Source organism: Scomber japonicus, chromosome 24 (assembly GCF_027409825.1).
Source record: "Scomber japonicus isolate fScoJap1 chromosome 24, fScoJap1.pri, whole genome shotgun sequence".
NCBI classification, from domain to species: Eukaryota; Metazoa; Chordata; class Actinopteri; order Scombriformes; family Scombridae; genus Scomber; species Scomber japonicus.
This window is the reverse complement of record NC_070601.1, coordinates 18,316,787-18,341,390: the sequence shown is the minus strand read 5'-3', so window position 1 is coordinate 18,341,390 and position 24,604 is coordinate 18,316,787. Positions and strand designations below refer to the sequence as shown.

The window sequence follows — 24,604 nt, the reverse complement described above, 5'->3', positions numbered from 1 at the left end:
GTTAGTCTGATTGGTTGAATGAAGCAGAAGTACTTGACAAACACAGAAAACATTTAAGGCAGGAAACAATGTTGGCCTAAAGACAAGTCCCCTTAAAACTGGGATTCATGTAATAGAGTCTAGCTGCATGCACCTATTTAGATCGTATGATTGGCGGAAAAAATAGTTAACCTTGCAGGTTAAATGGAGGACTGTTCAGCCATGTGGTGACCATGGGAAAGTTTAAACATAACCCAGACAAAATATTCATACAGTTATTAGCACCAACCCCATGTTGTGATTGCTGGATGCCAGGTTAGGTAGTTAGCCTGGATGCTAGCTGTGGGAGGCTCAACAGGCGGGATCCTTGACAGACCAGTACAGTAGTTCAGTACACACATTGAGGTGTAAAACAAGAAGAAATGTGAACATAGTGGTGGTTGTGGTGGTTGCTTTACTTTCACCATGGTCATAGTATTAGGGTTATTGTGACAGCTTTAATTCCACAGTGTTTTCATGTCTGTAAGTACAAACATCAGACAGTGGTGGTACCAAAGTTTCTTTCAGTGTGGGAATGTGGTGGATAGTTTGAAGCAGGTATGTGACTGGGAAATCTAGTGAGGCAGCAGCAGAGGGGCGTGTCACAGATCTATGGTTCTGTATTGTTGGAGCTCTCGACTGTTAGTCAAGAGGATTCAATCAGTTTTCCGATAAGTAGCTGCAACTGTCTGAACTGAAATTAATTTGTCACAAACAGAAAAACAAAGGTCCAGTTGCTAACTTTTTGATGCTTTCAACTTCATCTTCCCTTTAATCCCTCATTGATGTATGCAGCACTCTGTGGTGGCCTGGACTGTTATGAATAATGAAATGGCAAATAAGCAGTGGTTTGAATTTGTTGAAAGCTCTGAAAAAGCTAACTGGAACTTTTGAGGTGAAATAATTTAGTCACACATATTGTCAATAATGAATCTCCATGTTGAAGAACTGTCCTTGTTATAGTAATTATTGCACTCACATTTATGGTAGTGCTTCAGTTTCCATGTTATTCTAGGCATGACACTGTATGAGTATAAATAAACAACATAAACATGTTGAGGGAACCACTGAAGGGGTAACTGGTTCATACCACTTACTATGACTTGACTGACTTTGAACAGCAGCACTGCACCAGAGATCCATTTATGTAATTAATTAACTGGTTGGTTAATTAAACATGGGAACAACTGATCAATTTAATTTGTTTCAATGATAATTTCCTTTTTTAGTATTTATTCATTCTATATTTCTTCAAAAGATTCTTTTTTATCAGTAAGGTTCTTGGGAACAATGTGCTCTTTTGATGTTATCATTTATGGAACTGCATAGATTTTATTAACAGAACAGCCTATTTGCTCCTTCAGCATTTCTAAAGGAAGACTGAAGAGAAGGAGAGGAGCTGGAACGTCGTCTCATACTGGCTTTTATAATCTCCTTGTTGCATGGATATTAGAACGTCATCTGACCTGCTATCTGACCTTTTTACCAGACAGGGAATATACACTGTTATGTTCATCACTCAGTCATATCTTATCAGAAGCCACATAACATTTGTCATACATCCCATATTCTATCACACTTGAAGACAAAATGGATTTATTTTTCCAGCGTCATTTCCGTCGTCGCCAACAAAGACAGAAGCATGCTACTGCTGTCCGCCAGCCTGGTCCTGCAGTTCCAACCAGTAAAGCCAGGAGGCGCTCTAGTGTTGGTCTACCCTCTGTAGCATTGCTGCAAAGCAGACGCTCCTCTGTTGGTTTACCTCCAGTTTGTAATGATCAGCGCAGGCGCCCCAGTGTTGGCTTACTGGTGGCCAGCGGACAGAGGCGACAGTCCATTATAGAGACAGGATTATCAAAGACAAGTGAACAAGTGGTAGACCTTGGAAGAGGAGCTGATAGAGCAGATGTAGCCACCAAGAGAGGAGGGAGGACAATTCCATATACATATCACCATGCTCGTCGTCCCTCTGCCACCATCTCCAGTGTACATCGAGGTCTGGCGGTGCGATATAGAGGCCCTTCCAAAGTAAAATCCATTGAACCTCATTTACTTGGATCCTCTATGTTACTTGCGAGCGTAGTCCAGATGGGCAGAGGAGGGCAAGAGAAGGAAGAAGAAGAATTAGATGTCTCTCTATACTCCTACTCTGAGTCAGATGGAGAGGAAGGGAGTGATGAAGAAGTGGAGAACAGAGCTGGTGGAATCAAAGATGTGAGGCCTACCTCTCAGATGCAGTTAACCCAGGCAGTTGTTGTGGAAAACATTAAAGCCCGTCCCTTGCTCCGCCCTCCTCGCTGTCTGAGACGGAACTCCTCCCACCTCCTCCCGTCAGACTCAGTCTATCGGAGCAGTGACACAAGTTATGGAGTTCATGGCCGATTTAATCACAGAAGGTCAAATCAAGTTCCCTGGACTTTAAATAAACCCATCCAGACTTCCACCACCAGCCCCAGTCTGCGTCAGCTGGCTTCAGCAGGTCTGAGCTCTGATCCTGGGGCTCCAGAAACAGATGTGCCCTCCTCTGGGTCTACACTCCATAAAAGCTGTTCTTCACCACTGGCAGGACCAAAGGGAATGATATACTATGATCCATATCTGGAATCATGGGAGAACTTCCTATCGTATGTACACACAACCACACACACACACACACACACACGCCATATGCATATGCATGCGCAGACACACACGCATGCACGCACACACACACACACACACACACACACACATGCAGAATAGCACAGTGTGTTTGTACTTATACTGGCTTGAGCTAGAGAGTTTTTCTGAATGATTGGACACAGAATGGCATGCTTATGAGCAGTGAGCCTGGTCCTGACTGATGTGATCAAATACAAGCTCCACATGCTGGCCTGCTCCAGTCAATCTTTCTTGTTGCACCACTACTCCCCTGTTCCTATCAACAAGGATACATCCTTTCAGTGGTTCAGGTTAAATGACAATTGTTCTTGACAAATCTTAACTCAAGCTCCACTTGGTCTTTCAGTCACATCTCATTGTCTTCATCATTTGGTGTAGTTTGCTCAGTTAACATTGAGATAATTCAATTGTTACCGGCCTGCTATGTTATTATTACTAACATTATTAGCATTACTGTAATTCCATTACTTTTTGCAGTAACTTGTAATGTAACTAAATAAAACTAAATTTAACTAATCTCACTTTTTCAAATTAAATTGTGCAAATACACTTTGCTGAGATTTAAATGCACCAACACCAACACAACATTATCCAACTTCATCCTGTCTCAGAGCTGCACTGTAAAGAACACGTCATTGTAGCCAACTTGGTGTGAAACATAAGCCTTGTCTCTGGAGTTATAAAAAGATATATTGTAAATAATACCTGTTACTGAACTGCTGCTAATATTCCTGGTTAGATTTGAGGATCTGCAGAAACCTGGAGCATACAGTTGAGTTGTCTATTGAACTGAACTGATTTGGGGTTATGGGGATTGAACCCTGAGATTTTGGGACGACTTACACTTCTTGTTAAAAGTAATACAAAAGTTAATTTACCTAGTAACTAATTATGGTCTATGTACAGTAATTCAGTTACTTTTTGAGAGAAGTTACTATTAACTGTGACTAATTACTAATTTTCATTAACTTGTTACTTAATGTGACTCAGGTGTGGAATTTCAGTCACATATTGACTGATGGTTGTATATGGATAGAGATGGTAACTCCTTTCTTTGGTCTTAGATATGGATGTCCTCTTCCCAGTGGATTCTGTAAGTGTTTATTTAGTCTGTTGTTCAGGGCCCTTGCTCTTTCATCAATGTAATGTTCCCCACAGCTGTCACATGGGATGCCTCGATGAACTCATAGACCAGTCCAGTCTTCCTCTGGGGGTCCTTTCCTTAGGATGTACAGCACGTAAGAGGGTCCTACTGGGATACTTCTGGTGGTCCCTGCTGATTTAGCAGAGTCTGTTCTGGTCTTAAATGGGGGTAGGGTTTTCATCATCTGAATAATTGACTCCCCTCAATGTACGTTTGTTTTGTAATGACAACTGTACATTCCATCCACTGGGTGAACTGACTTCATGTCGTCCTCCTGGGTCAAATTGACCCCATCTGTTTTGACTCTTCCTTCCTTCTTTCTTTCTTTCTTTCTTTCTTTCCTTCCTTCCTTCCTTCCTTCCTTCCTTCCTGATTTCTTTCCTTCTTTCCTTCTTTCCTTTCTTCCTTCTTTTTCTTTCTTTCTTTCTTTCTTTCTTTCTTTCTTTCTTTCTTTCTTTCTTTCTTTCTTCCTTCCTTCCTTCCTTCCATCCTTCCTTCCTTCCCTCTGTCCTTCTCTCTTTCCTCCCTTCCTTCTTTCCTTCCTCCATCCCCCTTTCTTCCTCCCCTCTGTCCTTCTTTCCTTCCTTCCTCTTTTCCTGTCTCCCTCCCTCCTTCTTTCCTGCCTCCCTCCTACCTTCCTTCCTCCCTTCGTCCTTCCTTCCTTTCTCCTTTCCTTCCTTCCTTCCTTCCTCCTTTCCTTCTTTCTTCCTCCCTTCCTTCCTCCTTTCCCAATTTCTTCCTCCCTTCCTTCCTTCTTGCTCCCTTCCTTCCTTCCTTCCTTCCTCCATCCCCCCTTTCCTTCCTTCTTCCTCCCTTTCTTACTCCTTTCCTTCTTTCTTCCTCCTTTCCTTCTTTCTTCCTCCCTTCCTTCCTCCTTTCCTTCTTTCTTCCTCCCTTCCTTCCTCCTTTCCTTCCTTCTTCCTCCCTCCCTTCCTCCTTTCCTTCCTTGACTCGAGGACAACAGGAGAGTTAAAAACACACGCAGAGCTGCTGTAATATATCACACTTAGGAAGGAAGGAAAGAAGGACAGAAGGAAGGAAGGAAGAAAGGGGGATGTAGGAAGAAAAGAGAGAAGGACAGACGGAAGGATGGAAGGAAGGAAGGAAGGAAGGAAGGAAGGAAGAAAGGGGGATGTAGGAAGGAAAGAGAGAAGGACAGACGGAAGGATGGAAGGAAGGAAGGAAGGAAAGAAAGAAAGAAAGAAAGAACAGTCAAAACAGACTGGGTGAATTTGACCCGGGAGGACGACCCGATGGTGCAGGTGTTTGTTTTGATGATTTATCAGGAAAGTTTTATTCCAATCCAGTTGGGAGTCAATATTGTTTATGGGAATGATTTGAGATTTTTTACTTCTTGAACTTCTTTTGCCCTACTGCTTGCATGACAAAGAATTTGCTTAGAGAAGCATCCGGTCACATTGCCACAGAAATGTATATGAATATTTATAGTGCCTTGATGATGATTTTATAAAAACTAAACCACTTTGTTGTGGATGTTCATAGTCCATACTATCGTGTGTTGACACTCCCTTTACTCAGTATTTAGTTGAGGCACCTTGGCAGCGCTTACAGCCTCAAGTCTTCTTGGGTATGAAGCTACAAGCTTGGCACACCTGTATTTGGGCTATTTCTCCCATGCTTCTCTGCAGATCCTCTCAGGCTCTGTGAGGTTAGCGTACACACTATGTCTTCATGGCGGTGCTATGGCCTCACCTCTCCAACTCCAAATTTCATTAAAACCGACTATTACTATACTATAACGATTAATAATCAGATTATTTTGACAACATGACCTACTGCATATCTAGGTCAGTTACAGTTAATGATAACAAAAAAATATTGTTTTGGGAAAATAGATTTTGCATTTATTACCATATGAACAATAATGTCAAAATAAACTCTTCAATCAACTCTTAGCATAGAAGCATGTGAACAATAATAATTCTCAACCAAAAACTTAAAATTGTTGTTACTATAGACCACAGAGTGTGTGTGTGTGTGTGTGTGTGTGTGTGTGTGTGTGTGTGTGTGTGTGTGTGTGTGTGTCTGTGTCTGTGTGTCTGTGTGTGTGTCTGTGTGTGTGTGTGTGTGTGTCTGTGTCTGTGTCTGTGTCTGTGTGTATGTGTGTGTGTGCTTGCATAATTGTAATGAACTGTAACTGTAACGTTTTGCCAATGGGCTCCAAAGAATGAAAGAGAGGATGGAAATATTGTCCAATGTCCATAGAGTTGTACTGTGTACAGGTGTGCTGTGTGCTGGTAAAACACAACACACTATGATTAAAAAGTACAAGCATATTCTTCTGAGTCATGCCTGTGTAGTATGCAGAGGAGGCAAAAATACTACAGATACTTGTGTAAAAAATACTGTAGTAAAATCAGACGTACTGATTCAACTCTACTCCAGTAAAAGTAAGAAAGTTCGATCACTTCGAGTGATCATTCGCGCTCACAGGAACAGACTTAGTTTAACTGAATGACTTAGAAGTCGCCAAATGACTTACTTTAACGAATTTTGTTAGTTTATATAAGGCAGATTTGTAAAATATTACTTTTATGAGGGTCACAGTCACAGACTGTATAAACTTAGCATTTGATAATTGTGGTAGCAGCGGTGCAGCAGATGTAATGAAGTCCACGCAGCACGCTGGATGCAAACTAATATTGAGCCTATATCCTATTCATTATAATGTCCATGGACATACATTGAGTTATTTTGCCTTAATAATGATACAATCATACACAAAAAATGGTCGGATTGGGAAACCTATATGCATAATGTCTCATCGTTGCATTTAGTGTTGCTTGAAATGACCAGGGCTCAGCTAATGTTGCCTTTTAAAAATCGTTGATTTCCCAGGATTCCCTGGATTTAAAATGTCTTATTTTCGGGAAAAATATGAATCCCTAGTGCGAATGTTTCACCATTGGAAGCACATATTAGGGAGAAAAAAACAGTGAAACTAGTCGGGGATATTTGAGTGTGCAACTTTTTTGTCTTCTGCGCAAAGAGGTGGGGAGCAGTGCGCAATCGCACAGTAAAACACCTTAGAGGGAACAGTGATGGGGAGCATCGCTGCACAGATATTTTCAGGTCCTTCCAGAGATGTTCAATCAGGTTCAAGTCTGGGCTCTGGTTGGGCCACTCAAGGACATTCACAGACTTGTCCCGAAGCCACTCCTTCATTGTCTTGGCTGTGTGCTTAGGGTCGGTGTTCTGTTGGAAGGTAAACCTTCGACCCAGTCTGAGATCCTGAGCGCTCTGGAGCAGGTTTTCATCAAGGATCTCTCTGTACTTTGCTCCGCTCATCTTTCCCTCGATCCTGACTAGTCTCCCAGTTCCTGCTGCTGAAAAACATCCTCACAGCATGATGCTGCCAGCACCATGCTTCACCATAGGGATGATATTAGCCAGGTGATGAGAGGTGCCTGGTTTCCTCCAGACGTGACGCTTGGCATTCAGGACAAAGAGTTCGATCTTGGTTTCATCAGACCAGAGAATCTTGTTTCTCATGGTCTGAGAGTCCTTTAGGTGTCTTCTGGCAAACTCCAAGCGGGCTGTCATGTGCCTTTTACTGAGTAGAGGCTTCTGTCTGGCCACTCTACCATAAAGGCTTGATTGGTGGAGTGCTGCAGAGATGGTTGTCCTTCTGGAAGGTTCTCTCATCTCCACAGAGGAACTCTGGAGCTCTGTCAGAGTGACCATCGGGTTCTTGGTCACCTCCCTGACTAAGGCCTTTCTCCCTCGATTGCTCAGTTTGGCTGGGCAGCCAGCTCTAGGAAGAGTCCTGCTGGTTCCAAACTTCTTCCATTTACAAATGATGGAGCTCCCCCCACTGTGCTCTTCGGGATATTTCAGATCTGTGCCTCAATACAATCCTGTCTCAGAAGTCTACAGACTATTCCTTTGACTTCATGGCTTGGTTTCTGCTCTGATATGCACTGTCAACAAGTTGTAGAAATAGATCAAGGATGATCAGTGGATACTAGGGGTGTGATGATACACTCAGCTCATGAGACGAGACGAGACGAGATACGATATTGGGTTCACAAGATCGAGACGAGATTTTAACTATATTTTTAAGAAAACTTCAATGAGGAAATAAATGACTGTTCTTTTATTTGAAATTCACAAAATGGAAATTGAATTGAAATGTTTGAACTAATCATCTTGTAATGAATCACTTTAGTTCTACTTTCTAAATATATTTATGCAGTATGCAGCACTGTAAGAGGTTTCCCCATATTTATTTTTTATAGATGGATCATTTTGGTATTTATGGAAATAACCATAAATACAAAAATTAGATACAATCACAAATACTAAAAAGTAAATTATAAAGAGTAGAAACAATTCTAATATATAAATATAAATTAAATAAAGAATCCAATTATCAAATTATAACATAAAATAAAATAAATATTTAATAAATAAATAAACAGAAATAAAAGTAAATTGCACAAATCCTGTATCACATAAATACACAAGTAGAACAAAATATAAATTGTGTTATAATTTGGTAGTGTGACTCATTTTACTTTTGGCATCATTAGGCTTCCATAGCTGCGCTAGATTCCTCCGCTGCTCCTACCTCAGGCTCTCAGTGTAGAGACCTGAGGTTAACCTGCTGCTCTCCTCATCTCATACTTCTGACTGAGATCTTCTCAACAGGTAGAAGCTGTAACAAGCTTAATGATCCACACGTGATTATTATTTATTATTATAAAAATAAGACATGAAGTGCAAATGAGCGATAGAAAACCGATCGTCTTTTTTTTTCTTTCTTTTTGTGGGCCCCTTAATTATAGCTTCGCGAGACAAAATTCACTCTGACGAGAAATATCGTCCTGTTTTCGTCTCGCGAGATCTCTTCACACCCCTAATGGAAACAGGAAGCACCTGAGCTCAATTTTGAGTGTCATAGCAAAGGATGTGAATACTTATGTACATGTGATATTTCAGTTTTTTATTTTTGATACATTTGCAAGAATTTCTAAAAAACCTTTTTCGCTTCGTCATTGTGGGGCATTGTGAGTAGATTGATGAGAATATAAAGGAATTTAATCCATTTTGGAATAAGACTGTAACATAACACAATGCGGGGGAAGTGAGGGTATGTATGAGTGACTGTATGATATCTGCTAGCAGGCAGATAGTCTGAAAGATACATTCATGTTCCCATGATGATACATATTTTGGATCTGAGTGACTTCATGGCGTTTCCTTTAGCACAGCTGGCCACTGGCTCTCTGGGGTATAGTACTGACCAGAGTAGCTGCAAGAGTAACTCTTTTCCATTCCTTGTTCTGCCTTTTTAATATTGTGACATGTTAACGGTAGCAAATATTTAACAAACTAGGATAATAATGAACATAAATGATTTGATAATGATCTCTTTTATTTAGTTGTGAAGAGTTATTGTCCAGTATATGTACTGAGTAGGACAGTTGAAAAATATACTTTATTTAAAAAAAGTCTATATCTAACAACAGTAAACAATGTTGTGTGTGCCAGCCCTGGCAATGTCCTGTCAATGGTTTTTTCACAAACATTATATTTTGAATAGTTTATTTAACTGGAAAATAAATTATTATTGATAACAAAATATAAGTTAGTTACTTAGTTTATCAAAAACCTGCCATCTTTAATAATCCAGTAAACTGATACATGAGAGTAAAAAAAAGCTGCTTCTAGGGAGGGTGGCATGGGGAGTATCAGAAGCAGCTTCACACATTTATTTCCAGTGTTTTTCAGATGGCTTAATAATCTCTTTAATATTTCCAGGTCTAGCCAGGTGCTTTGAAACCTCTGTAGTGGTGATAATGGTGCTGCACCTCAGACTAAACTTTTGACACAAATTGTAATTGCGTTCATTGGGCAGAATTATGGAGCCTGGGACGAACTGTTTCATATTGTAAGGGATCTCAGAGTTGACACAGTGCTGTGCTGAAAGTATATCCACATATCTTAGAACAAGATAAAAATAAAACCTTAGTAAATCCAAATGATACACTGTGATGGTGTACACTGTGACGGTGTACACTGTGACGGTGTACACTGTGACGGTGTACACTGGATGAGAATGGCATGAGAATTAATTCCGTTAAATCCAGAACATGACTTAAATTGAGGGCACAAATGACTAAACTGTGAGTACAAATTAAGTTTTTTTTTCCATGGCTCCTCTCCAGTTTCTGTACAGACAAGTTATTACACTCTATGTTAATATCTTAATTGGTATTCCACTCTGCTGACAAGCAGCTTTGTGGCTAACAAGGGCTTTTGTAGTGTCTGTCAGTAAGAGAAATGATTGGACCATTGTTCATTTACTCACCAGATCTTGATTTTTTTTGTCTTTTTGTTTTTGTGAATATCAATAAGAGACTGTTTAAATATAAGTTTATCAAGAGGCTATACAACTCAGCTATGGTGTTGTTGAAAACAGACTAGTGTCAGGCTCATTTACGTTCGACTAAAAGGTGACATGTGGGGGCTTATTATGATGAAAGTAATGTATTTTACACACAAAGATCGTCAACACCGTGATGCTTTCACAGAACTCACAGTTATTAGACTAGAGTGTTACCAGTGGACACTTTACACAACACTGGTGATAAAATAGCTCAAATATCGTCTTACTTTCTGTTACTTCAATGTCTTGTTTTTTATCAGATGACCTAAAAGTGATACTGATTAATCTGTAATAAGTGAAAATTGACCTGCCGATGTGCTGGTCAGGTTTTGATAGATTTTTAAAGTACCATCTCAAATGTCCAAATAGAGGAGACAAGTGATAAACGTCACCATGATTTATATGACAAAAACACTGCACAGTTTTGCAGCTATTGGGACTTCATAGCTCCCAGAGATGTACAGATTGTTACTTTCATGTCTTATTCAAGTTCACAGCAGTCAGAAAAAAATGACAAGTGATACAAATGCCACATTTAATAGATGTCAATGATAGCTACTTGGGTAATTGCTATTCATTGTTGCCAGTTACTGTAACTGTCCTACAATAAAATGGCTCTTTATGCAAGGAATCCCACAAGACTTCCAATTAAACCTGAGGAAGCATCGTGTTTAAAATATTCAATATGCAACATACGTTACAGATGTGGTCAAAAATATATATATTTTCAATCAAGCTCCCGTTCTCTCAGGTTTGATGGGTGCTGTCTCTGTCCTGCTAGTTTCAGCTCTTCCCACAGATGTTCAATGGAATTCAGACTCACAGCGGGCCACTCCCACGTTTTCTTCTCATCTATTTTTGAGTGCTTTTTGATGTATGTTTGGGGTCATTACCAATGACCTGTAACTAAAACACAGTTTTCTGACACTGGGCTATATGTGTTGCTCCAAACTGTCTCGATAGTCTTCTGATTTAATTGGTTTCATTGTTAAAGGGTTTTTTGTGGCACGGGGGAGTTTTTCTTATCTGAATCAAAAGTCCTCTGAGGCAGATTTTTTATTTGTGATATTAAATAAAACTGACTTGACCTAAATGTTTTTCAAACTCACCAGCTGGTTGCAGAATTTAGCCTCCAGCTTCCATCATCTGTCAAAGAAAGCAGGATCTTAATTCAGTTGTTGGAATTTGGTAATTATCAAAGATAATAATAAACAATTAAAAGAAATGTATTATTAAAATGAATGAATAATACGGGGCACCACCCGGACACTGGGACCAACAACCAAACAATAAACTTTTTCACTTAAAGCTGTTAACATCTGGGATGTCAGCACCCACAAGCGAATGGTGAAGGTTTGGATCTGAGCACTATCAATCAGCCAATCAGAACTTCTCTTTAATAACGTGTATTAATTAGCACAAGAATTAATAAAGTCAATAGTAATTAATCAATAACAAACACTATTCTACCTGCTGCAGTTGGTAAGAAGGTATCAGATACGCCAGGTCGGCACTGACAGGCTCAGGAGCAGGTTCTACCCTGAGGCCACTAGGATCCTAAGACTGGCCTCGTCCCAATCATACATATACTTACTATTCCTATTCTATTTCATCTCTATAGCATAAAGTGAAGGAAATGGTGGGATTACATTTCACTGTGATTGTACTTTATCAGATTACATAGATGTGTCCTTGGGCAAGATACTTAAACCCAAATTGCTCCTGATGGCTGTACCAGTGGTGAGTGAATGTATGTGAATGGTTAGTGTCCACCTGATGAGCAGGTTGGTACACTGTGTGGTAGCTCCTGTCATCAGTGTATGAATGTGTGTGAATGTGACATGTAGTGTAAAAGTAGTCAAAAAGACTAGAAAAGTGTTAGACCAGACTAGACCATTTACTATTTACCAAACTGGTCAGGCCTTGTAAGATATATTTCTACTCATATTTGCCCTGTTCTACTCTATGTGTCTCCAGGAAAGCCATAGCCAAATCTGGCCTGCACCATCTGCCCTGTCAGCCCAGCACATCATCTCTGACCAGAACAGACCCAGAAGCAAGTATCCGCAGTACTGTGGACTGGACTGTGAGTCTGAGTACACACACACACACACACACACACACACACACACACACACACACACACACACACACAATATCTGCAATACCTTTGCCCTCAGCCTTGTGTGTTATTGCTAGTATGTCAAGCTTTAATTCCTGATGTTTGTGTTCATATAAAGCTTTTTAAAAGCTTACTATTTCAGAATAAATAACAAATCCCAAGTTGACGGCACATTTTTGTTCTAAGGAATTAACACCAACACTGTTTATATGTGTGTGGCAATAAGAGAGCATTATAAAACAAGTTATTTAAAATGTATGTCCCCCTCTAAGCTTCCCCTTGGTATCTGTGTGTTTGTCTTTGTAGGAGTTGGCTCTTTATGGAGATCATATCTGGTTTGAGACGAATGTGTCTGGAGACTACTGCTATGTGGGAGAACAACACTGTATTGCCAGAGCGCTGGTTAGTATCACACTGATTATGTCTCCCTCTCTGCTCTGTGTTCTCCACATTATTTCCAACAAATTACATTCATAAAGAGATATTTTGAATCAGAGAATTGTGTCTGGGTAAAACATGGTGCTTCAGTGTATCAGACAAAATGTTTATGTGTGCATTACATACATTCTTATACATCAGCATCTGCCAAATGTTTAACATTTTACAGCCAGATGTTCCTTTAGTATCTGTACTAACTAAACAACTTCGTAAAAGGGACTGATCATCCAAATTACAAACAGTATCTGCTTGTTAATGGAATTTAGAGTGTGGTGGTCCCTGTATCGAAACATGTACCATCTCTGCAGAATCATTGCCCTTGATACTATGCATAATCCACAGAATAAAGGAAAAAGAACTACTTTTCACAAAGAAATTAGCTGCAGTGGTTGAATTTAGCAGACCCTAGCAGAGAGCTGGATAAAAAATAACACTAATAGAAGCACAAGAGTAAGGACTGAACACCAGATGAATCAGGGATCTACCACATCTGACCAGATCTAAACTTCAGACTGTGCAAAGATGACTCTGACACAGTTGTCCATATAGTTGTAGGTTGCAAAACACAGGCAGGAGTGTTTTCACCTTTTTGTAGCCCTGAGTATGTGCTAGGCCCTCCCAGAACCAGATGGGAAACATTGTAAAGGATTTGAGCACAGACATTTTTTCTGAACCTTGGGTGTGTAGCAAAATAATTTGAGCTCAAAGGTCACTTACTGGGTTTTTGGAATTTTGGACAATGAATCACTAACTATTTTGATGATTGTTCATTTCATTTTCCGAAAAAAAAGAAGCCAAAAGCCTTACCCATCATCTGAAATGTGAATATTTTCTGGTTTCTGTAGTCTTCTATTACAATAAAATGAATATCTTTGGGTTGTGGACTAATCCTAACCCTAACATTTTTCACCATTGTCTGAAATTTTATAGACTAAATAACAAATGGGTTTATTGAAAAAATAATCAATGGATTAATCAACAATGAAAATAATGGTTTGTTGCAGCCCTACTTTTATCCCCATCTGACGAACTGGCTCAGGTCAGCTGTCATCACGTGACCTAACTTTGGAACTTAGATAAGAGGTGATTTGTATAAGAGGGGAAGATGGAGGGAGATGTTCAAAGATGTGAATGTCCTCCTTTCTCTGACCATCCACAGACACCTGCTCGATGACCTTTGACCTCCTCTCAGCAGATGCTGAGAATGGTATTGGTCAATCGTTCACAGACAGTTGACGTGTTCCTCCAGTCTCTTGTTTTGGCTCATTGCTGTTTCACAGCTGTCACATGTGATGTCATGATGATGCATACGCCATCCCAGCTTTCCTCTCTGAGGGAGGGGTGCCCTGTTGTAGAGATTAAAATATTATTTTGTGAAACATACTGTACAGCAGAAGTTCTCAACAACTGGCCTGATGTCAATTGCAACCAGGAACAAAAGCTGACAATTCATTCTACAACACTGTCCAAGGAAACACAAAGGGACAATTTGATACTAAAAAAGAAAGTAAATGTGTCATACTTGATATGACTAACTCAGACTGCTGAAGCTGAAAATGATCTTTAGATCAAATTTTAAATGCATTTTAAACCAGTCTTAAACTTAATGCAACCTGTGCTGCATTTGTCCTCATCACTTCGTGTCATCATTGTACCAACAACAACCATTCATCTCTACAATTTCAGCATTCAGCAATTCATGAAATTTGTGTGAAACCTCAGAGTCTGTGACAATACACTCTGACCTAAGTAGTTACAAAAAAGAAATCTAGTGCACGGTGATGCTCTAGTAATTCAGTCATAAAACTACACTATCATACACAGTCATGTTGTATATTTTTGCTCATGTCAGTTCATATCAAGGTCATACACACACACACACACACACACACACACACACACACACACACACACACAAAGTCATCATATGTCATACAGTTTCATGTCATATCATGTTATCTATGTTGTGCTTTCAGTGAACAGTATTATACATTTACTAGTACATGACTGCTCCCTGGTGGTCAGAGGTGGCATTACTGTCTCATATTTTGTCCATTCAAATAATCCCCTCCAATTGCTGACAGTCAGAACAGGAGTTACTAGATTATTTTTGTTGAATATACATATGTGTATATATTTATAATTTTACTTTTGTTTCTGTTGTTTTATACACTATATGATTAAAATTAAAATTAATGCTCTCTTTCTTTTTCTTTCTAGCAAAAGTCAGTCAGCCGAAGGAAGTGTGCTGCCTGTAAGATAGTTGTCCACACCATCTGTATAGAACAATTGGAGAAGGTAATTTCTTTGCCTGTATTCACAATACTTTTACCAAGCACACTGATCCAGTGAATTCAAATGATTTTCATCTTTTAAAGCCACTTCATGGAGACAAGACACACAATGCAGCTTTAAAATGGCGGTCATTATGGAGGGATAAAGGTGGAGAGGAGAAGATTAAAGAAGGATGTTAAAAACGTTGTTCATGAAGGACAAACAGTGATAGAAGGATTAAACTTTCAGTCCTCAAGGATGAGTTTAAGATCAGAGAGAAGTGAAAAGGAGGATTAGCTTAAACCCTCAGAGATGAGGTAAATCTAAAAATGTAATTTTTTTTGCTCTGTTTTGTTTACTTTCATTCTGAAGCAGAGGGCAGCACATTGAGAAGAACGTACAGGTTGTCTTTAACCATTGCTCCTGTCTAACCTGCAGTTTCCAAGCTCTAGAGCCATTGTGTTGGATGCTGCCCTGCCCCTCAATGACCCCAGCTTTAGAGTGAGATACACAAAACGCTTTCTGTCCTTCCTCCTCATCCTAACCTTCAATCTGACAAAAATGACTGGGATTGGTGTCTGGACCTCTCTTCAATCACTTCATAATGAAACCAATATACACCATGATATCAGTGTTTCTCTCAGGATCATATGAGAATTGATTTAGTGCAAGAACTCAACAATAATCTGTACAGATGGAGTAAAATGTGCTGTGGACACCGCAAAAAATCAAATCTTTGCAGTATACAGAGACACAGACAGAGCATGTACTCTCTAAAGGCAGCTTTGACATCAACACGTTTGTGGAAAATCCACTTTTAAATTAATGATTCAAATCAGACTCTAATCCAGGTCAGACACACATCCTCTGAAAAATCTATTCTTACATCATCATGACAGGGTAATTTCCTTTTTTCGTTTTTCCTTATATCACTTTCTCTTCTCTCATGGTCTTATTAATCTGACAGGTTTAAAGAGTGGGCTCTGTTGAGCATAACATCTCTGTGGAGGTTCTGGAACAGTGAGGATGAGGCAGCAAATAAAGATGAGGGATGATCACAGAGACAAAGTCAAGGAGGAGAAAACTGCAGATAGCAAATGTATATGTGTCAGTCTTATCATACTGCCTTGACTTGCAGGGACATATATATCCAACATCATAATGGTATGTAAATGACAGAAAATCACAAAAAGCTGAATAAACCTCCTTCAAGAAGTCAAAGACGCCCTGTGGATATTTCTTGCAAACAAACAGAAGTTGTGTTTACATTGTTAAACTACCAAAACACATCCAGTGTATCCTTGAGTTCTAACAAATGAGCTGTATGCATTTCCTTCTCTATAAAACATTTGCAAAGCCCATTTTTAAAGTATTTTACACCCTAATTAGTATGATAAAATAACCTGCTCTATATGCTTTCCCCCCAAGAAGTGCTATTGACATGACAGTGTTCAGCCTGGTTACTACAGATGTCTTGGGTATCTTCTTTCTCTTTACTATTTACACTTCGTTATGAGAACTCATGGTGCCTTCTCTGGAGGTGGAGCTCATTTTCACTGCTACGTCATATAAGCATCTCTGAACCTCTTTGGCCTAACACTTCTCTCCTTAAAACACTGTCAATCTGCCAACCTAATCACTGGAAATCATCATGGTTCTGTAGATCTGCCCATGTCGTAACAGCTGTCTGTTCTGAAGGTTTTCCACATAATCTCTCATAGTAGCTTGTTTGTTGATCTATGTATTTCCATCTGTGTTCCTCTCTACTCTTCATCTGCTCTCCCACAGATTAATTTCAGGTGTAAACCATCTTTCAGGGAAGCAGGCTCTCGGAACATTCGAGAGGTGAGTTCTTAGTTTCTTTCTACATGTTCTTATTGGGGCTCAAACCAACAAAGAAATATCACAAACTTAACTTTATTTTCAATTTGATCACATCATATAAATACACTTATATATATTTTAAAAAAAATGGTCATGGGCTCAATGTTCAAAAATGATGATTTGTGTCATGTGTGTGTTTCTAGCCCAATGTGGTGCGTCATCACTGGGTGCACCGGAGACGGCAAGAAGGCAAATGTAAACAATGTGGGAAGGTGGGTGGTAATTGTGTTATTATGTTTTTATAGTAATGTAAAATAATAATATTATGAAATTTGAGTTCACGGCAATGCTGTTGTATTGGATTGCATTTGATTGAACTCCTAATAAAGCGCATGGTGAGTGTATGTATATTGTCTAACTAAGATAAGATAAGATAAATGTATTGATCCCACAGTGGGGAAAATTCATTGCTACAGCAGCTAGCAAGATAGTGATATAAGAAAAAAACAATACAATTAAAACTAAACAAAAGGACCCTAATGTGCAATTATGGTGCAGCATTATACAGTCATGAAGAGTTGATATCTGTTCTTGTTTTTCTGTCCAGGGCTTCCAGCAGAAGTTTGCTTTCCACAGTAAGGACATTGTTGCCATCAGTTGTTCCTGGTGCAAACAGGCTGTGAGTATGTTTAGAAGGACTGTGACACACTCATCATGATATCTGTCACTGAACAAGGAACATATAGAAGAAGATAACTGAACTTTAGTTGAACCACCACTGAAACTAATCTTGGTAAAAAAGTGAGTTCATTATGACTGATCTAGTGTTATCATGTCTTTCCCTCTCTTAGTACCACAACAAAGTTTCTTGCTTCATGCTGCAGCAAATTGAGGAGGCTTGTCCAATAGGAGCACACGCTGCTCTCATAGTTCCACCCACATGGATCATTCGAATTCGGCGTCACCAGGTATCTGCTGTCACTCACTTTTTACCTTTGGTACATATTTCCTTATATGTTTAATCCTACAACATCTGTCCTGTCACACAAAACACTCAGGCCTCACCATGCATAGTGAATGTATGCATGTCATACTGTAGATAGAGGGGAGAGACAGTAATTGTTTGAATATGAGAGTAATTATAGATTTTCAGACTGTCCTGACATATAACATAGATTAACAAATGAGAAAAGAGAGACTGAGCAAGAAGTTCAGCTCTGCATACCAACTTCACTGCATGAAGTGAATGTGAATGCTGAATAGTTGGTTTCAGAAAGTTATAGAAATGATCAGATGCAGCCTCACCAATTCCAAATTGTGAAAGACGAGTCACTCATGTTATTGCTATTGTTGTTACAGGTACATACAGTAGAGTCTAATAATATGCCAGACTATCATGAAGTGATGATATACAACTCAAGTTTTGATGGTAGCATGTTTGAGATGTCTAAAGAAACAACTAGTTTTTGTAGCCATGCTATAGTAAAGTTTACTTACTACTGTCTTCATTAAATGCATTCATCTACATCTCAGATATTTCTTTTAGTTGGGTTTCCACATACGGTAAATGAGAATTTCTTAATAGTAGTAATGTAAAGAATGACCCAGAGAGGCAGGACCTAGCTGATCCACACACACACACTCACACTCACTTGCACTCTCTCTCTCTCTCTCTCTCCCTCCCTCCCTCTCTCTCTCTCTCTCTCTCTCTCCCTCTCTCTCTCTCTCTCTCTCTCCCTCTCTCTCTCTCTCTCTCTCTCTCTCTCTCCCTCCCTCCCTCTCTCTCTCTCTCTTGTTTTAATAAAGGGAAATATTTACCAGTGTTAAGTAACATCTTCCTGATGAAACCAATGAAATCAACTTGTAGTCTTTTTGTTTTCTTTCTAATAGTCATCTATGAAGTCGAGTAAGAAGAAGAAGAGAACGTCGTTTAAAAGGAAAAGCAGCAAGAAAGGAGCTGAGGTCAGTCACCACCATATACTATAATCCATGACCACGGTGATTTCACTGTGTTCAATGTGAAATTCTCCTGACACCACTTTTGTTTCTGACACTTTATCTTCTCTCCTCATTTTAACTCATTGCTTCAAACAAGCTAATGATAGTCAATAATACTGTTTAAAGAAAACAGAGCACTGTTTTTAACATATTAACATTTTAATAAATCCCATCATATCAGTCCCAGATTAGACAGATGAATTGAATAATGATGCCAAAATGTATGAGAAGCTCTGCACATCATCCTCTCTTCTCTGACAGGAGGGCCGACAGTGGAGGCCATTTATAATCCGACCCATCCCTTCACCACTGATGAAACCACTGCTAGTGTTTGTCAACCCTAAGAGTGGAGGAAACCAGGTACTCATGAATAAACCAGTCATTCACCAATTCACCATGAAATGATCAGTCAATCAATCAATGTGTCATCCAGTGTTTATATGGTATATCAACTTTCTCTTTTTTGTAACTCAGCAGTCCTCTGTCTGGACTTCTATAATGCTTTGTTTAGTACTCTTAGATTGCCACAACTCTATTTCTTAGCATATGATCTTAACATTGCCTGTCTCAACTTGACCCAAGTGTGTAAATGGAAATGGATTCAGGGTTAGTGTAGTCAGCTACTAGTCTTCCAATGTTTTGTTTGATTCTGTGTCTGCAGGGCACTAAGATCCTTCAGTCCTTCATGTGGTATCTGAACCCTAGACAGGTGTTTGACCTGAGCCAAGGAGGTCCGAAGGAGGGGTGGGTCTCACACACGCATGCACACACGCATGCATTTAAATAAAACTGAATTGACCATTAATCATTTTTAATCTTCCAGCCTAGAGCTGTATCGTAAAGTTCATAATCTGAGGATTCTGGCATGTGGCGGAGATGGAACTGTGAGTATGCACACACACACACACACACACACACACACACACACACACACACACACACACACACACACACACACACACACACACACACACACAAACCAATATATATACTTATTGGGAGGTATAATATATATAAAATATACTTTACAAACTGTAGATACAAATTTAGCTGAACTTCCAGAGAAGTGACAGCAATAATAGTGATGTGATAGTGATGTGATAGTGATGTGATAGTGATGTGATAGTGATGTAATAGTGATGTGATAGTGATGTGATAGTGATGTGATAGTGATGTGCTGGTTGTAATGGGAACAAAAATTCAAAAAGTCAAACAGTGATTACAATCTCTTTCTTTATTTCTGTCTGTGCTGCTCTGATGACACGTCGCTCTGTTCATATTTTTATATTTTTGGTTCCTCTACTGCTGACACTGTTTGAATCTCCACAGTGTAAAATTCATTTTTGTGAATGAAACTTGCCCACAAATGGAGCAGAACATGGAGCCTGTTACTAATGTTAATGAACAGATCTCACAAATGGGCACCTTCTCCTGAACAGGTGCCATTCATCAGGCTGAAACAAACCATTTATAACAAGTTATAACAAAATGTAAAATAGGTTGAGGATAAAAATACAAAATAGTTCTTGTATGATCGATATGAATAACATCTCATTTAAAAACAAATGCATCCAACATTGAAATGAGGGGCACCAGATCTTAACCGTGAGACACTGTCTCCCCTTGAGATAATGGCAAAAACACCCAGATAGTGTTGCTATAGCAGCTGAGGTCAGAGATGTGCTGATCTGTCACCTCATGAAGTAGAGGTAACTGGATATTATGGATCCTGAGGAATGGAGAACAAGGGTGCTGAGCTGTGTTCCCAGACATTGTTTTCATCTGTAGACAAATAGACTAAATTCTATGTGCTGTAGATGTGTTAGTTCTGACCATATTTGGGCATGGTTCAACTATGGCATTACCTGAGTGGCTTATTATAAGACTAACCCCAGAGGACTGAAGCATCAGGACAGAACATGTACTGATTATTCTTTCATACTCCTTGTCCAAGTCTCAATAAATCTTTTCAGCATGATGTTTTGGATTCTTTCTCATCTAACATGTATCTCTCTCTCTCTCTCTCTCTCTCTCTCTCTCTCTCTCTCTCTCTCTCTCTCTCTCTCTCTCTCTCTGTATGTGTAAAACTAGGTGGGCTGGATTCTGTCTTGTCTTGATGAATTAGCTCTAAACCCTCAACCTCCTGTTGCTGTGTTACCACTTGGGACAGGAAATGACCTAGCCAGGACCCTCAACTGGGGAGGGGTGTGTACAAACACTTGCACTGACACACACACACTCAAAACTAAACTATATGAGTAAATAAAAGTAGGCTATTATTAGCATGACTTTAAAATCACTTTAAAGACTGTGTAAAGTGAATTCAGACATTTTCTTCTAAACACATTAAATAGGTCATAAATGTATTTCTAAAAACTGTAAAAAGCATTTCACCCATTTAGATTTGAATTGTGGAGCTAGGCTTCACAAACTGTGTTTCAACATTTCTGTGTTCAGGATTTAGTGGGCAGGTCTGAAAATCATAAACCCGCCCCTGCTGCTGTAGAGGTATAAATACATTCAGCACACACTACTACTACTACAGTCTACAGTTAGCCAGTTAGCCGAGTTAGCCGCCAAGCTAGCAGCTGAGTTAGCAGCAGAAAGCTCTCAGATGTAGCGTCCATGTTTCTGGTAGAGGTGGTGACTTTGATTGACAGATGACACTTGGTAGGGGGCGGGGTTTCAGCGAACTCGGTGGCACGTCCACAGCGTTTGATAACAGAGAAAGACGCTGATTTTTACACTTTGACACTTACAACTTTGAAGCCTAATTTCATATATTTGGTGATTTTTTTAATCATTCAAATTTGGCAGGGTGGTTAACAACACACTTTTCTGTGGTATGTCAAACTCAGAACACATATTTATTCTTACTTTACACAGACTTTAAAGTTAATACTCATCATCATGTTTTGTTTTTTATTCCAGCCTTCCTTTGTTCTTGTTTTATGATCACATGTTTATGTGTGTACATGTATATGTTTTATGTATTCCAGGGCTATACAGATGAACCTCTGTCTAAGATCCTGTCCCATGTTGAGGATGGAACTGTTGTGCAGCTAGACCGATGGAATCTACAGGTTGAACCAAACCAGAGCGCAGGGGCTGAAGCAGATGAACAACAAACTGATAAGGTCAGTGCGTGTACACACACACACACACACACACACACACACACACACACAAACACACACACACACATCACATCAGTCATTTCACTTGTACACAACAAATATAATATTTTTTTTAATGTGCATATTGCTACAAAATGTACATTTGAGGAATGAATCATTGTCATGTCAACAATGATTTTTATGTAATATTGTAGTCTGCTTGATTTTGACATACAGTTCAGTTTGTGTTTACGTATTTAGACCTGTCCCACAAAAATGATATTCATGTACAATTTATATTCATGTACACTTAATCAGTGTTGGGCACGTCACTTTGAAAAAGTAATGAATTATAGTTACTCATTACTTCTCCCAAAAAGTAAGTCAGTGAGGTCTGAAGAAGTAACGCCACATTTTTTGTTGTTGTCAGTAACATAACAGCGTTGGAACGGAGGAAACAGTAATAAACTTGATTACTCATTACTGAAAAAAGTAACGCTGTTTATTAATAACACTGTTATTCCCATCACTGCACTTAATTAGTTTCCATTTGCCAAAAATGTGAGGGACCTCTTGTTCTGTGTTAAAAAGCAGCAATTGAAGGTTTATTAAAGACTAGTCAATGAAAGCACACTAGTATCTGGTTGTGAAGAGTAGGAGACAGACTGTGGTACTGTATGGTGTAAATACTAAAGAAAATCAGTACAGAATGAGACAGGATGCAAACTGAGACCTCACCTCACCATCCATCTGACCTTCTCCCTTTGCTCTTAAAAATCTTATCTATGTGATCTAAATGTTTCCAGTAAACATCATCTGGTTTAATGAGATGTTCATGTTTGAGTGTTTTGTGTGTGTGCTTTCTTAGCTTCCTCTAGATGTGTTCAACAATTACTTCAGTCTTGGATTCGACGCTCATGTGACTCTAGAGTTCCATGAGTCAAGAGGTATGTTCATATCAATAATCAGACAAAGTAAACATGTAGGTCTATAACATTGTTAGTGTTTGTAAAATGTTTCCATTTTATTCTCTACATGTTTCTTAAATATTTAGTTGATTAACTGTCTCTCTGTCATTGTTGTAGAGGCCAACCCAGAGAAGTTTAACAGTCGTTTTAGGAATAAGATGTTCTATGCTGGGGTGAGTAAAGTATTATGATAAAAGTAGTGATTTGGTCCCTCTGACTGATATAGTATTATATATGACATTCTGAAGGATCAGTGTGTAAACAGCATGTAATTGGCAGAGCTATGTGAGATGAGTTTAGTAGGTAAATCCTTGATTTTTGGTGAAATTTGGATCATTTGAACATTTACTGAAATGACGCCATGTGTAAACTATACACCACTGTTAGCTGGTACAACAAAAAACCCAAAACTGAGTGGTAAGAAAAAAAACCCAAATAAACAAATGTTTCAATACAACATATTCATGTACATTAGAAAGTATTTATACATGAAAAACAAAATGTTATTATTCAAACGCCATTTCATCTAATATTTGCCTTTACCATCCTCTCATGCAACCCTGCCCGACCTTGGTTAACATGGAAGCATCCAGCGTTCTCTTTTTTAAGAGTGGCTTAATGGCAGCTACTTTTAGGAGTTTAGGAAACGTGCCTGATTTAAGTGAGCTATTTATTACTTGTCTCAAATCTGTTTGGACAGAGTTCACAATAGTTTTAAAGAAATCTGATGGCATTGTGTCAAGACAGCATGTTGATGGTTTTAGATGCTGCACTGTTTCCTCTATGGTTTTTTGGTCAACTGTTTTAAATTCTGACATTGCAGTTGAGTTATTCCTGGGAGGTCTTAGGGATTGCATCATGTTATTGTTGTGTTGATTTGTGTTGATATTTAACCTTATGGACTGGATTTTTTCACTGAAAAAGCAAATTCATTGCATGTTTCTGTGGAAAGGAGTTCTGGATCTGTTGAGGGGGGTTTGTAAGCTTATCAACCGTAGCAAACAGAGTACGAGTGTTGTTGATGCAATGATGATGATGATGATGATGATGATGATGATGTTGTCAAAAGCAACATGGATGCTCTGACTTCACTCTGTCTCTGTGTCCACCTCTCCCTCTGCTGGCTTTAATGTTTTTGATGTGATGATTTACACAATGACCATGTTGATGAACATGTCAGGCAGTTATAAAGATAATTAGAAAAACAGTTGAATCCATTTTGATTACATAGACTTACACAAATGTGACTACTCTCTGTTAGGGAACACTATGTCTCTCACTTTTCCAGAAGCAGCTGAGGATTACTCTGTGGGTTTCATGATGCACTCCTCTGAGAGTCCTGCTAACTTCTGTGTTTTGTGTGTGTGTGTGTGTGTGTGTGTGTGTGTGTGTGTGTGTGTGTGTGTGTGTGTGTGTGTGTGTGTGTGTGTGTGTGTGTGTGTGTGTGTGTGTGTGTGTGTGTGTGTCTTTATATAGACGGCATTCTCTGATTTCCTGATGGGAAGCTCCAAAGACCTGTCGAAGCACATCAAAGTGGTGGTGAGTAGCTGTCAATCAAGCAGTCAGTTATTCAGTCAGCTGCTGCTTGAGAACACTCAGTCACTCTCTTGCTCTGTGTGTGTGTGTGTG

The 24,604-nt window shown here is 39.2% G+C and overlaps 1 protein-coding gene across 2 annotated transcripts in view; it reads left to right on the top strand.

Moving 5' to 3' along the window:
- The window catches only part of dgkza (diacylglycerol kinase, zeta a), a 107,026-nt gene that overhangs the window by 12,344 nt on the left and 70,078 nt on the right, over positions 1–24,604 (top strand). The window contains exons 2-19 of one of the 2 annotated variants that reach the window (XM_053314293.1): positions 1,383–2,642; positions 12,213–12,321; positions 12,664–12,759; positions 15,016–15,093; positions 15,508–15,570; positions 16,858–16,914; positions 17,097–17,165; positions 17,501–17,572; positions 17,745–17,861; positions 18,784–18,855; positions 19,153–19,251; positions 19,553–19,635; positions 19,715–19,775; positions 20,983–21,096; positions 21,891–22,028; positions 22,876–22,954; positions 23,093–23,148; positions 24,452–24,514. In XM_053314293.1, coding sequence (XP_053170268.1) covers positions 1,609–2,642; positions 12,213–12,321; positions 12,664–12,759; positions 15,016–15,093; positions 15,508–15,570; positions 16,858–16,914; positions 17,097–17,165; positions 17,501–17,572; positions 17,745–17,861; positions 18,784–18,855; positions 19,153–19,251; positions 19,553–19,635; positions 19,715–19,775; positions 20,983–21,096; positions 21,891–22,028; positions 22,876–22,954; positions 23,093–23,148; positions 24,452–24,514 — 2,460 coding nt within the window. In that variant the 5' untranslated portion in view covers positions 1,383–1,608. The remainder of the gene's footprint in view (positions 1–1,382; positions 2,643–12,212; positions 12,322–12,663; positions 12,760–15,015; positions 15,094–15,507; positions 15,571–16,857; positions 16,915–17,096; positions 17,166–17,500; positions 17,573–17,744; positions 17,862–18,783; positions 18,856–19,152; positions 19,252–19,552; positions 19,636–19,714; positions 19,776–20,982; positions 21,097–21,890; positions 22,029–22,875; positions 22,955–23,092; positions 23,149–24,451; positions 24,515–24,604) is intronic. The other variant, XM_053314294.1, reaches the window with a different exon arrangement.